Source organism: Capsicum annuum, chromosome 12, assembly GCF_002878395.1.
Source record: "Capsicum annuum cultivar UCD-10X-F1 chromosome 12, UCD10Xv1.1, whole genome shotgun sequence".
NCBI classification, from domain to species: Eukaryota; Viridiplantae; Streptophyta; class Magnoliopsida; order Solanales; family Solanaceae; genus Capsicum; species Capsicum annuum.
In genome coordinates, this window is record NC_061122.1 from 228,406,581 (window position 1) to 228,421,796 (window position 15,216).

At 31.1% G+C, this 15,216-nt stretch overlaps 2 protein-coding genes across 2 annotated transcripts; one reads left to right on the forward strand and one right to left on the reverse strand.

The window, feature by feature from the left end:
- Positions 1-1,047: 1,047 nt before the first annotated feature.
- Positions 1,048-3,020, reverse strand: LOC107849706 (probable glutathione S-transferase). The gene is made up of 2 exons (XM_016694265.2): positions 2,684-3,020; positions 1,048-1,842 (listed from the first exon to the last, which is right to left on the reverse strand). Exons 1-2 carry the CDS (start codon positions 2,990-2,992, stop codon positions 1,486-1,488), a joined length of 666 nt encoding a protein of 221 aa, XP_016549751.1. The 5' UTR covers positions 2,993-3,020; the 3' UTR covers positions 1,048-1,485.
- A 10,453-nt stretch (positions 3,021-13,473) lies between these two features.
- On the forward strand, positions 13,474-14,127 carry LOC124889767. Its single transcript, XM_047401745.1, has one exon. The coding sequence runs from the start codon at positions 13,474-13,476 to the stop codon at positions 14,125-14,127; it is 654 nt and encodes a 217-aa protein (XP_047257701.1).
- The last annotated feature ends 1,089 nt before the right edge of the window (positions 14,128-15,216 follow it).

Consider the following 15,216-nt stretch of genomic DNA (forward strand, 5'->3'; position numbering starts at 1 on the left):
ACGTGGACTGATCAAGTGATTTTTTTTATTCACGTGGCGTGTTGGTGGCATTCCGTTAGAGAGAAGAGTATTTTTGAGCCAAAAAATTAATGGAGGGGTATTTTTTAGCAAAAAAAAAAATAAAAGGATATTTTTGAGTCAAAAAATAAATGAAGTATATTTTTGATCCATTTCAAATAGTTTAGGTGTATTTTTGACTCTTTTCTGTTTTCTTTAAAATATTACTATAATTTTGAAAAGTTGTTACTCTATGTGAGAACGAATTTATATTTTGTAGATAAATATAATCTTTCATCTGGGTTAGACTTCTAATTGAACCTTAAAGTAAAGAAATTAAAAAAGTTTGCAATGTGGAAAATGAAATTTAATGATTATTTAATTGACAACGACTTCGCTTAAAATAATTCCTGACTTCTATAAATATTAATCGAATGTTTTTTATTTATAGATTTTACGTTCGCCTTTGTATAATTGGATACATAATTATTTCTATTTAAAATAAATATTAAAGTAGTAATTCTTTAACCCCAAACTTTCACCTACTCTAGTCTTGCCAAACTTGAGAGATTAAAACTTGTAGTAATATAAAAATAAAAATAAAAAAATTCAAATTTGTCTTTTATACTATTTAAGTTTGAAATAGTAGAAATTTTAAATATTCTTTTTTGATTCATTCATATCCTTTTTCATTAGCAAGTCGTTTCATATTTTGATATTACTAAAATTTTAGTATGAAATAGATGAACTTCACGGGTTCAAATTTTTTGAAAGACAGATTCAAATTTACTTTGATTTTCTAGTGACTGCTACTATTTAAAGTATTTTAGTGTACACAAAACATCGCCATTGAGCTATTCGCGCTATTGTGGCGCTAACATCTTATACATATTTGTAAAAAAATTATATAGAACAAAATGAATGAAGAGAATTTATATATGGAGATTGAAACATGGTTAATTGAGTCAACACTAAACAAAATTAATCTCCTTTTTTGATTTCTCACTCGACATTTGATACTTTCATTAGAGCGTTCCATCAGAAGCTAATCTAAAATTTTAAATTTATAAGTTCTTATAACAATCTCAAATTAATACATTTTACACTTTACAATAATAATCAAACTAATGGACTAGGTTCCAAGCCAAAGATTCTTATACAATTATTGAAATACATGATCTAAAAACCATCACACTAGATTCGCCCCATCCGACTAATTCAATTCAGATTCATGAAAAAGTTCCACAGAGATGTAAATTGCTCTCTAACAAAAACAACTTCATACTCAACGTACGAACTTGTCTCGTTACGAACCAAGGCAGAGCCATCCTAGTAGTAGGGGGTTCGTCCGAACCCCCTTCAACAGAAAATTAATACATGAGTAAAATGATTTTTATGTATATATATATATATATTGTAGATATTGAACCCGATGAATTTTTCTTCAGATTTTGAATCCCTCAGCAGAAATCCTGACTCCGCCTCTGATTACGGAGATGCTAACATCTTTTCTCTAGCATTCTTCATGTACACTAACATCTCATCATGATTAGGCAAATTATCTTTGATTGCTTGAACTTGTTTGAAATTTTTGATCCATTTGTTGAGTTTAGGAAAATTATGAGGATCAAGTAATTTCACTCCAACAATTTCTTCAATAATTTCCAACCAATGAGCATAACCTCCAAAAGCTATGTCAACAATTCCAATATTTTCACCACCAAATAACTTATTGTTTTCTCCCAAAGCATTTTCCTCTATGGTTTTAAACATTTCAAGGCTCTCCTTTATGGCATTTTGTTGCTCTTCTCCAATGTTGCAAAATACATTCCATGTACTATTTGACTGCAATCACAAATTAGCATTTGAAAAAAAAATAAAAAAATGAGATAAGCATCTGGTATCCCTCTAAATTATGACCAAAATTGCTACGATATATATCAATTTTACGGGGTTTCTATTACCCTCGGACTAAATTTTAGCGTACTTTTGTCAATCTTTTTAGCTAACGTGACACATGGCAGTCCTTCACGCGCCTCGAGTGTTTAACTTCCAGTAAGGTGTCACATCAGCACAAAAGAGTGACAAAAATACGCTAAAATTATGTTGAGGAGTAATAAGAACCCCTGGTTAAGTTAGAGTGTGTTGTAGCAACTTTGATCATAGTTCAAGGGGGTATTGGATGATTGTCTCAAGAAAATAACAAAAGAAAAATGTTAGATAGATATATTAATAAGTCATTTTTATTTACTTAATTGTATAGATGCAGAAATAGTATTTTAAGATCTATTACGCATCCAAGGACTTTTGCTCTTCTTGGCATATGTTATTATTGACACAAATATTTTGGATTCTTAAAAAGAAACAGTTCTAGATGTTCCAGTTGCTCTTACCTATTATATATTTGGATATATTAAGAAAAATGTACAGTCTACTAAGGCTATTATGAAATATTTACTCATACGGATTAGACAAGCTCTTATCTATTCTAGTTCATGATTTCTCTTGACTATATGTTCAACCGTGTGAGTTTCACAAAGCATATATCAAAGCAGTCGAAATTTGAGCGACAAAAAAAGCTATTAGAAATTAGCGAATTTCTAGTAGTGACTCCTCGATAGTATGAAATTATAATTTCACTAATGAAAGTATGAGAAAAAAGATTGAAATCTCATTAACATCATACCTTTTCTTCAATATATGTAACCCAAAATCGAGCCATGGCTCGATAATATGGGTCGGTCGAAAGCAATGGATTCAGTTGCCACGTGTCATCGATATATTCAACGATGACCATGGACTCACAAATTGTCTTGTCACCATGAATTAACACAGGGACTTTCTTGTGAATTGGATTGTATTTCATTAACAAAGAACTTTTTTCCGACATGTCTTCATCTATGTACTCATAATTTATTCCCTTTAACTTTAATGCCCAAATAACTCTATATGTGAAAAAACTAAAAGGAGTACCTATTAATTTCACTTTTTCCATTCAAAAAAAAAATAAAAAAATTGGAATATTGAGTGGAAAATTTGAAGAATGAAGAACTCACTTGCACTATAGCTAGTATTTATATATATTTCTTAGGGAAAATATGTCAACTTGCAAGTTCTAAAATAAGTTTTATTTCAGATAGGCGGAGTCAGGATTTTCACAAAGGAGTTTAAAATTTGAAGAAAAATTATTAATTGAAGAAGGTTCGACATCTATTATATATATATAAAATATAATTTTAGTGATGTATAAATAGTATAATTTTTTGCCAAAGGGGGTTCACCACAAAGGTTGGTTCCGCCCTGCACATACTCTTATAGAAGCGAGTGGCAAAATTAGCTCATGAAAAATAATCCGTTCGACATGTTGAGTTTGAGAAAAATATTTACTCGCTCATTTACTAATTCAGCTTAGTTTGATCCGTCGAATTCAGTCCGTAATAGGTTAATTTAGGCTAAAAATACATTCAATGATTGACCAATATCAAAATATTTTTTTTTGCTTGATATGGCATATGTAGTCATAACCTAAAAAATAAAGAAAAGTTATTAGGTAATTAAATAAATAATAAAAAAACAAATAAAAAAGTTAGAACTATGTATGAATTAAGGGATTCGGTATTGTCCACATATTTAACCTATTTTTGATCCGTTCAATTATATATAGTACAAGTAACCTTGATGACTTCGTAATAACCCATTCATTTATTAACACGATCCATTTCAACTCGTACAAATTCAGCTCATTTATTCATTTGACATTCCTTTTTCAAAAGGGATTTTAATCAATATTTGTTATTGAATAATTCCTTTTTTTATAGTACTATGAACAAGTGTAATATTTGGAATAAAAAGATTGGCAGTTGATGTTTAGGTACGTTTACGTTATCATCTTTTAAAAAATGTAAATCAAAAAGTCAACTGAGATTCTTTTTTTTTTTTTTTTTCACCAATAAAATTATAGCTGACCTCGATGCAAAAATAGACTACACATTATTTTATATTTCAACTATCAAAGATCAAAAAAGTCTTGTTAGCACTGTCTGCATGATCTTAAAACATAAACATTATTTCTATACTACAATAATAAACAACAATAAAGACTTTTAGCACCAATAAATAAATACTATATATTTTACTCCGACATTTTAAAATAACTGATCCTTTTTAACTTGGCATTCCCCTTAAAAAGAATATTTATTAGAGGTGTTTTTTAATCAAATTAACCTTATTGATTATACTTTTAAAATATAAATTTAAATAAATATATTTTGTTTAATTATTTAATGTTGAGGGTAGTATTGGAAGAATATAATAAAATTCTCTTGATTTCATCAAAGAGCCAACTAAATTAAAACAAATATTTTTAGAAAGAGGGTCGATTAAAACGAAATGGAGAGAGTAATAAAGAGTGTTAAATCGTTTACCGACGATACTACTTAATTTCATTGAATATAATGTTGCTATAAGTAAAAGCATTTTACAAATAATACTAAAATGTAATCGTCAATAATAATTATCTCTTAGAAAATTAGTTCCTTAAATAAAATTATTTTACTAATGATACACAAGAATATAGTTATTGAATTTAAACACATCTCCATGGCTCTTATCATGAGCATTAGGACAAAGTTTAAGTTTCCTAATATGCCCTATGTGGAGCTCCTAGATGGCTGCCTAGACATTTTTATTTTTTTGGTTTCCCAAGGTATCCCCCAGCCCGACAGGTCAAGGGCTAATTCTTTGCGGATCTGAGCTCCATTTAAGGGTTTGCCGCTGGCCAATTGATTGTTGCATACACAAGGCGGGAATCGAACTCCCGACACTTGCTTAAGCGACCTATTAAGCTAACCAGTAGGTCAACCAAGCTTGGTTGGCTGCCTAGACATGTTCCAGTGCATACATAGGAGGAACTGCAAAAAGATTTGTATTTTCATAATAAAGACGTGCTATGTTACTAATAATATTATCGATATTAATGTTGGGATATATTATTAATCATGTAGCTTGTGTTATAGTATTGCATTTTCATTCCATGTAAAGACTAATTATTATATTAACAAAACCTTTATTTGAATAAATCATTGTGTTAATATGTGTGTCCTTTACTTATATAGTAGACAATTTTGTGTATGGAGTATTTTAACTCATGCACGGAAGATTAAAATTGTCGGTTTTTATAAGTAATAAATTAATGTTCACAATCAAAGATGAGGTAGGACAAACATCTTGATGATTGTAGTACAAGATTAAATATAATTTGATCTTTATTATGGGAGTGGTAACATTACGACTTCCTGTGCAAGTACATTTCGTATATATTGAACGAACCAATTAATTAGAGATATTCGTTTATGTTCTGAATATTAAGAAACGATTTCTCTAAACCATTACATGTACTTATACTCTTAATCTTGATATAATTATTATGATCTATGTGATTTGTTTTATCGTTTTAATCTATTGAAAGGTGAGACTCTTTTGTGAGTCAAAATATTCCTAATAAGTTGGATGATGACGAATCACTTAGTGAAACATTAATTAGTTGATAGAACTATGTCTCAATTTTGAGATAGAAGATACCCCTTTATAGCTGCTTATAAGTTTTCACGTGAAAACCCTGCAGGTGAATTTTGTATCCATCATGTGAAATAAGTTAAGCATTATAAATAAAGGATCAAATTAATTAATGAGTTAATTTCAGAGAATTTAATTTAATTGATTGGTATCGGTAATTCTAACATGGGAAGTTAAATAAGATGTAATGGTAGATTTTGAAATTAAATCGAGGAGTGCAATTATAAAATTTTAGTGGAATAATTTATAATTTATTGTGTATGGTAATTCATTCATTTGCGAATTAATATCATAATTGGTAGCCTCACTTAATAAATCTACGGTCCCTGTTATACCTGATTAACTAATCAATTTTGAAAAAGAGAAAGGACTTACTAGAAGAAGTAATATTACTTATTGGTCTTCTATAAGGAAAATAATTATTTTTTTTTAAGAAAAAACTTTTTGAAAAATTAAAGAGGCAGAAAACGTATTGACAATTGAAAAGCCATAAAATTTTGTCTCTTGGTTCCCTTTTATGTAAAGTAAGAATAAACAATTGAAAAGTCATATACTTTTTGCCTTCTGACTCCCTTTTTATGTAAAGTAAGAATAAGCAATTGAAAAACTAGAAACTTTTGCCTCTGATTTTTATTTTATTTTTTTGGCTTTCCCCTAATAAAAATATATAAGGGTTTTGGCTTAGAAGATTAAGATAGTTTTCCTGGACAAATTCTCTTTGAATCCAAAAGTACTTGCCCACACAAGTTTCATACCAAAAGTTAGTCAGAATATAGTAGAAAATTGTAGCCCTGGAGGTCAAAACAGTGAATAAATTATGTGAAAGATTCAGCAGGTAAGTAGTTTTTTTTTTTTATTTTGTTTGATGATCTATGTTGTCTAGATTATATGTAAGTTATTGATCCTATAAAATTGTTGTTTCCGTTGTGCATGTTCTAACAATTGGTATCAGAGCTCTTCTTACATATGCTAGATAATGTAAAAGAAATTACATAATTTGTTATACATATTTCGGATAATATTTTTATATCATGTTGCTGCTGACTATTGTTCATGTTTTTTATGATGTTATTGATTCCAATAAAATTTAATTTTCTCATCAAGAAAGCATACAAATTTTGCATACTTTTGTGAAAATTAGTTTTGTAGCTTAAGAGCAAAACGATGACGAGTCTCGACTATGACCAACTATAGTCGTTACTCACTGTATGAATAGTAGCAGTAAAGCCAAGCAGTGTAGGCAGCCCTAATGTCCATCGCAATAGCTCGACCAATAATTGCCGAATTGGTCGGTTTTGGAGTTTTTCAGTTTTTGACGAACCTCGAATGACCTAAAATTTGGTACGTTTATTGAAAATGACCTACTAAACAATACTTACAGTGTACTATGACCCAGGCCAATTTTTAGCCATTAGAAGTCGTTTTGATGAGTTTTTTGGCATTTTAATATTTTTGGAAAAATTCAAAATTTTGAAAAAATTATCTTTTGCAAATCAATGGTGATAGGGATCTACCTTATGCTTTCCAGTGGTAAATAATAGTAAATATTATGAGTTACATGTTGACATTGGTCATCTTCCCCATCGAATAAACTTGTATATTGTAATACTGTTTTATAGTCTCTTATTTTTTATAACTTGTATTAACTTTCCAACTAAGTTACATGTTGACTAAATGGTACAAAGACTTAGAAAATATGATATTTATCTAACTTAAATCAACAGCTTACTCTCCAACTCAGTTGGTTCTGTTTTGTTTAAAAGATAAAATATCTGACATTACATGTATATTTTCTTAAATGATTAAGTTTCCCTAACGATTCTACTATTCATGTGCATGGTTATATGTGTGATGTGATTTTAAGAATTTTATTATCTGAAAACATGTTTAATGATCTATGTTTAATTTGATTATATAACAGATTAGACATGTATTCATTCAATTCCTTGACCTCTATCCTGAATCAAAATAAATTAAAGGCCCTAACTATGTGGACTGGAAACATAATTTGGATATTGTTCTTACTGCTGGGGGCTTTAAATTTATGCTTGTTGATAAATGTCTTGTTAAGTCATATGAACCAACTGATGATGAGATTAAAACCTACGATAAGTGGATCAAGGTTGATGAGATGGCAAGATGCTACATACTTTCCTCTATGGCAAATGTGTTGCAGTATGAACATCAGTCCATGACTACTGCTTATGATATGCCTGAATCTCTCAAAGAGATGTTTGGTGAGCAAAATTGTGCTGCAAAACAAACGGTCATGAAAGCTCTTTTGACCACAAAAATGGTCGAAGGAACTTCGGTAAGGGAATATGTTCTTAAAATAATGAGTTTGTTGAATGAGTTGGAAATTCTTAGTGCGGTTATTGATAAGGAATCTCAGATTAAGATGGTCCTGCAAACTCTGCCAGACAATTTTCAGCAGTTTTGCTTGAATTATAATATGAATAAGATGGACTTATCTCTTGCAAAACTGTTGAATGAGCTGCAAACGGCAGAATCTATCATTAAGCAACAAGCTCCTCCTACGTGGTTGATAGGCCGTCAGCTTCGACTTTAAAGCCGAAAGGTGATAAGAAAAAGAAAAAGAAGTCTCATAAGGTTTCAGGTGCTAATGGTGGTGTGGCTAAGCCTAAGGAAAAATGCTCTCATTGCAAACAACCTGATCATTATAAGAAAGAGTGTCCCGACTGCATAGCAAATATGCAAAAATAAGGTACATTTTTTCATACGTCGTTGAAATATTTTTAGCGGCTGTTTCTACCCAATTTTGAGCTATAGATTTAGAAGCCACTAATCATATCTGCACATCCTTGCAGAGGTTTCAGGAAACACGGAGCCTAAATAAAAATAAACTGAACATGTTTCAAGCAAAAGGAAATAGAGCCGGTAATAAGTTAGAATTAATTCATACTGATTTGTGTGGTCCAATGAAAATACAAGCAAGAGGTGGTTTTGAATATTATGTGAATTTCACTGATGATTACTCAAAATATGGATACATTTATTTGTTGCGTCGTAAATCTGAACGCTTTGAATTCAAAGAATTTAAGATGGAAACAGAAAAGAGACATAACAGACATATTCATACATTACGATCTGATCGTAGTGGTGAATACCTTTCTGCAGAATTCATTACATTAAATACTTATTAGAATCAGGAATTACATCTCAATATTCTGCTCTGGGAACACTACAACAAAATGGTGTGGCAGAACGCCGAAATAAAACTCTTATGGAAATGGTTAGATCAATGTTAAGTTATTCAAATTTGTCCTTTTCCTTTTGGGGTTTTGCATTAGAAACTGCAAATTATATTCTGAATTAGGTTCTTTCAAACTCAGTACTTTTAACCCCATCTGAATTGTGGAGTGGCCGCAAGCCTAGTCTACGACATATTCAAATTTAGGATTGTCCAGCACATGTAAAAAAAGAAAAAACTGATAAGTTGGAATCTAGGACAGAAGTGTGTGTTTTTATTGGATATCCAAAGGAAACAAAAGGGGGTTTATTTTACTGTCCTATGGAACATAAGATAATTGTTTCGACAAATGCCAAATTTTTTGAAGAGGATTATTTAATGAACCACGTTCCTAGAAGTAAAATTATTTTACGAAAATTGAGCAATAGAATAACGAATAATGCAACACAAGAACGAATTTCAAAAACCATTATTGACATACCATTGCATCCACGTAATGGGAGAAATGTCAATAGGAAAGAGGTTGAACAAAAGCAAACACTTGACATTACACTACCTTAAAGTAGTGGGAATAACGTCGAGCAGCCTGCAATTATGAAGGAAAACGATTAGGGTAATGTCGAGGAACCTGTCATAGTGCAGGTAGACATTCAAGTTGTTCAAAATTTAGTTCCAATAGTAACAGATCCTGTAGTGACTAGTCGTTGTAGTGGAAAAATTATTAGAAAACCTCTACGGTTTGCGCTCTTGGTAGAATCGTATGATAGAATTCCTGAGGAGCCTAATATGAAACCTCTTAATTACGCCGAAGCATTACATGATAAAGATGCTAAAATGTGGATTGCTTCTATGAAATCTGAAATGGAGTCTATGTATTCCAATCATGTCTGGGAACTTGTAGAACCACCTACGGGAGTCAAACGCATTGATTGTAGATGGATCTATAAGAAAAAGGGAGGCGTGGATGGAAAAGTGCAAACTTTTAAGGTTAGGCTTGTTGCGAAAGAGTTTACTCAAAAAGAATGAATTGATTATGAGGAAACTTTTTTGCCGGTAGAGATGCTTAAATCCATCAGGATTCTCTTATCCATTGCGGCTCATTATGATTATGAGATTTGGCAAATGGATGTCAAGAAGACTTTCCTAAATGAAAGTCTTGACGAGTGTATTTATATGGCACAACCATAAAGTTTCATAAAAAATGGTAATGAACATAAGTTTTGCAAACTTAAAAAATCCATTTATGGTTTGAAACAAGCATCTAGAGCGTAGAATACTTGTTTTGACAATTCGATTAAGACTTTTGATTTTAATCAATGTGAAAATGAGTCATTCGTTTATAAAAAATAGGATGGAGATAGAGTAGCATTTTTTGTTATGTACGTAAATGACATTTTGCTCATAGGAAATAATGTGAGCATGTTGAATTCTATTAATGAGTGGTTGTCCACGAGTTTTGATATGAAGGACTTGGGAGAAGCGACTCATATCCTTGGGATCAAGCTTATGCGAGATCACAAACAAAGGATATTAGGCTTATCAAGCACTTTATATTGGTACTATTTTTGCAAGGTTTAGCATGCCAAATTTCAAAAAGGAATTTCTTCCTTTTAGGCATGAAATTACTCTATCAAAAGAATATGTGTTTACTTTAGGAGGTTGAGCCATTGTTTGGAGGAGTATCAAGCTATTATGTGTTGTTGATTCCACCATCTGAGGCGGCAAAAGAGGTTGTTTGGCTCGATAACATTCTGAAAGATCTTGGAGTTGTTCCTTCGGTTCAAACACCACTATCACTTTATTGTAACAATAGTGTTCAGTTGCAAACTAGAAAGAACCACGAAGCCATAAAAAAAATAAGTATATTGAGAGAAAATATCACTTGATTCGGGATATAACTCAAAGAGGTGATGTGAGAGTTTTGAAGATTGAGTCGAAAAATAATTTGGCGAACCCATTTACAAAGGGCTAATTAACCCAGAAGGTTTTTGATAAGCATGTGGAAGAAATGGGTGTTAAAATTGTGCATTCGTGGTTATGAGTTTAAGTGGGAGATTGTTGAGATATACTATTAACTATGTAGTTTGTGTTATAGTATTGTATTTTTATCCCATGTAAAGACTATTTATTATATTAATAAAATCTTTATTTGACTAAATCATTATGTTAACATATGCGTCCTTTACTTATATAGTAAACAATTTTGTGTATGGAGTATTTTAACTCATGCACGGAAGATTAAAATTGTTGATTTTTATAAGTAATAAATTAATGTTCACAATCAAAGATGAGGTAGGACAAACATCTTGATGATTGTAGTACAAGATTAAATATAATTTGATCTTAATTATGGGATTGGTAACATTCCGACTTCTTGTGCAAGTACATTTCATATGTAATGAACGGACCAATTAGAGATATTCGTTTAGTTCTGAATATTAATTAACGATTTTTCTAGATCATTACATGTACTTATACTCTTAATCTTGATATAATTATTATGATCTATGTGGTTTGTTTTATCGTTTTAATCTATTGAAAGGCGAGACTCTTTTGTGAGTCAACATATTCCTAATACGTTGGATGATGACGAATCACTTAGTGAAACATTAATTAGTTGATAGAACCATATCTCGATTTTGAGATAGAAGATACCCCTTTATGGCTGCTTATAAGTTTTCACGTGAAAACCCTGCAGGTGAATTTTGTATCCATCATGTGAAATAAGTTAAGCATTATAAATAAAGGATTAAATTAATTAATGAGTTAAATTTTTCAGTGAATTTAATTTAATTGATCGGTGTCGATAATTCTAACATAGGGAGTTAAATAAGATGTAATGGTAGATTTTGAAATTAAATCGAGGAGTGCAATTACAGAATTTTAGACGAATAATTTGTAATTTATTGTGGTATGATAATTTATTCATTTGCGAATTAATATCATAATTGGAAGCCTCACTTAATAAATCTGTGGTCCCTGCTATACCTGATTAACTAATCAATTTTGAAAAAGAGAAATGACTTACTAGAAGAAGTAATATTACTTAAAGGTCTTCTATAAGGAAAAGAAATCTTCTGTTATTTTTTTCTAAAAAAAAACTTTTTGGAAAATTAAAGAGGCAGAAAACGTTTTGACGATTGAAAAGCCATAAACTTTTGCCTTTTGGCTCCCTCTTTATGTAAAGTAAGAATAAGCAATTGAAAAACCATATATTTTTGCCTCTTGACTCCCTCTTTATGTTAAGTAAGAATAAATAATTGAAAAGCTAGAAACTTTTGCCTCTCGTTTTTTTTTTTTTTTGGCTTTCCTCTTATAAGAATATATAGGGGTTTTGTCTTAGAAGATTAAGATAGTTTTTCTGGACATATTCTCTTTGAATCCAAAAGTACTTGCCCACACAAGTTTCAAAGAAAAACTCAGTCAGTAGAAGACTGTAGCCTTGGAGTTCAAAGCAGTGAACAAATTGTGTGAAAGCTTCAGCAGGTAAGTAGCTTTTTAAATTTTGTTTGATGATTTATGTTGTCTAGATTATATGTAAGTTATTTATCCTATAGAATTGTTGCTTTCGTTGTGCACGTTCTAACAATTGGTATCAGAGCTCTTCTTACATATGCTAGATAATGTAAAAGAAATTACATAATTTGTTATACATATTTCGGATAATATTTTTATATCATGTTGCTGCTGACTATTGTTCATGTTTTTTATGATGTTATTGATTCCAATAAAATTTAATTTTCTCATCAAGAAAGCATACAAATTTTGCATACTTTTGTGAAAATTAGTTTTGTAGCTTAAGAGCAAAACGATGACGAGTCTCGACTATGACCAACTATAGTCGTTACTCACTGTATGAACAGTAGCAGTAAAGCCAAGCAGTGTAGGCAGCCCTAATGTCCATCGCAATAGCTCGACCAATAATTGCCGAATTGGTCGGTTTTGAAGTTTTTCAGTTTTTGACGAACCTCGAATGACCTAAAATTTGGTACGTTTATTGAAAATGACCTACTAAACAATACTTACAGTGTACTATGACCCAGGCCAATTTTTAGCCATTAGAAGTCGTTTTGATGAGTTTTTTGGCATTTTAATATTTTTGGAAAAATTCAAAATTTTGAAAAAATTATCTTTTGCAAATCAATGGTGATAGGGATCTACCTTATGCTTTCCAGTGGTAAATAATAGTAAATATTATGAGTTACATGTTGACATTGGTCATCTTCCCCATCGAATAAACTTGTATATTGTAATACTGTTTTATAGTCTCTTATTTTTTATAACTTGTATTAACTTTCCAACTAAGTTACATGTTGACTAAATGGTACAAAGACTTAGAAAATATGATATTTATCTAACTTAAATCAACAGCTTACTCTCCAACTCAGTTGGTTCTGTTTTGTTTAAAAGATAAAATATCTGACATTACATGTATATTTTCTTAAATGATTAAGTTTCCCTAACGATTCTACTATTCATGTGCATGGTTATATGTGTGATGTGATTTTAAGAATTTTATTATCTGAAAACATGTTTAATGATCTATGTTTAATTTGATTATATAACAGATTAGACATGTATTCATTCAATCCCTTGACCTCTATCCTGAATCAAAATAAATTAAAGGCCCTAACTATGTGGACTGGAAACATAATTTGGATATTGTTCTTACTGCTGGGGGCTTTAAATTTATGCTTGTTGATAAATGTCTTGTTAAGTCATATGAACCAACTGATGATGAGATTAAAACCTACGATAAGTGGATCAAGGTTGATGAGATGGCAAGATGCTACATACTTTCCTCTATGGCAAATGTGTTGCAGTATGAACATCAGTCCATGACTACTGCTTATGATATGCCTGAATCTCTCAAAGAGATGTTTGGTGAGCAAAATTGTGCTGCAAAACAAACGGTCATGAAAGCTCTTTTGACCACAAAAATGGTTAAAGGAACTTCGGTAAGGGAATATGTTCTTAAAATAATGAGTTTGTTGAATGAGTTGGAAATTCTTAGTGCGGTTATTGATAAGGAATCTCAGATTAAGATGGTCCTGCAGACTCTGCCGGATAGTTTTCAGCAATTTTGCTTGAATTATAATATGAATAAGATGGACTTATCTCTTACGAAACTATTAAATGAGCTGCAAACGACAGAATCTATCATTAAGCAACAAGCTCCTCCTGCGGCGTTCATGGCTGACAGGCCATCAGCTTCGACTTCTAAGCCGAAAGGTGATAAGAAAAAGAAAAAGAAGCCTCGTAAGGTTTCAGGTGCTTATGATGGTGTGGATATGCCTAAGGGCAAATACTCTCATTGCAAGCAACCTGGTCATTATAAGAAATAGTGTCCCGGATGCATAGCAAAGATGCAAAAACACGGTAAATCTTTCATATGTAGTTGAAATATTTTTAGCGGCTGTTTCTACCCAATTTTGGGCAATAGATTCAGGAGCCACTAATCATATCTGCATATCCTTGCAGAGGTTTCCAGAAACACGACGTCTAAATGAAAATGAATTGAACATGTTTTAAGCAAATGGAGAACCAGCACCAGCCTTAACTACATGAAATATTTCTATTTTGCTTAGTAGTTCTAAAGTTTAAAGACTGAATAATGTTCTTTATGTACCTTCTATAAGAAGGAATTTGCTTTCAGTTTCAAGAATAATGGATACTGATTACAATGTTTATTTTGCAAATAATTGTGCTATTATTAAGTTTAATAAATATTTTATTATTTCTGCTTCTAGAATAGATGATTTTTGTATATTTGATGTTTCCCATGATATGCTACAAAAAATGAAACTGAATAATGTTGATCAATCACATAAAAGAAAACATATTTCAGAATTGAGTGAAACAAACTTATGGTACTTACGTCTAGGTCATATTAATATAAATAGGATCTCACGGTTGGTTTCTGATGGACCTTTAAGTTCATTGAAAGTGGAGGCACTTCCAACTTGTGAATCTTTTTTAGAAGTTAAAATGACCAAGAGACCATTTCCTTCCAAAGGAAATAGAGCCGGTAATAAGTTAAAATTAATTCATACGGATTTGTGTGGTCTAATGAAAATACAAGCAAGAGATGGTTTTGAATATTATGTGACTTTCACTGATGATTACTCGAAATATGGATACATTTATTTATTGCGTCGTAAATCTGAATGCTTTGAAAAATTCAACAAATTTAAGATGGAAACGGAAAAGAGACATAACAAACATATTCATACATTATGATCTGATCGTGGTGGTGAATACCTTTCTGCAGAATTCATTAAATACTTATTAGAATCAGGAATTACATCTCTATATTCTGCTCTGGGAACACTATAACAAAATGGTGTGGCAGAACGTCGAAATAAAACTCTTATGGAAATGGTTAGATCAATGTTAAGTTATTCAGATTTGTCCTTTTCCTTTTAGGGTTATGC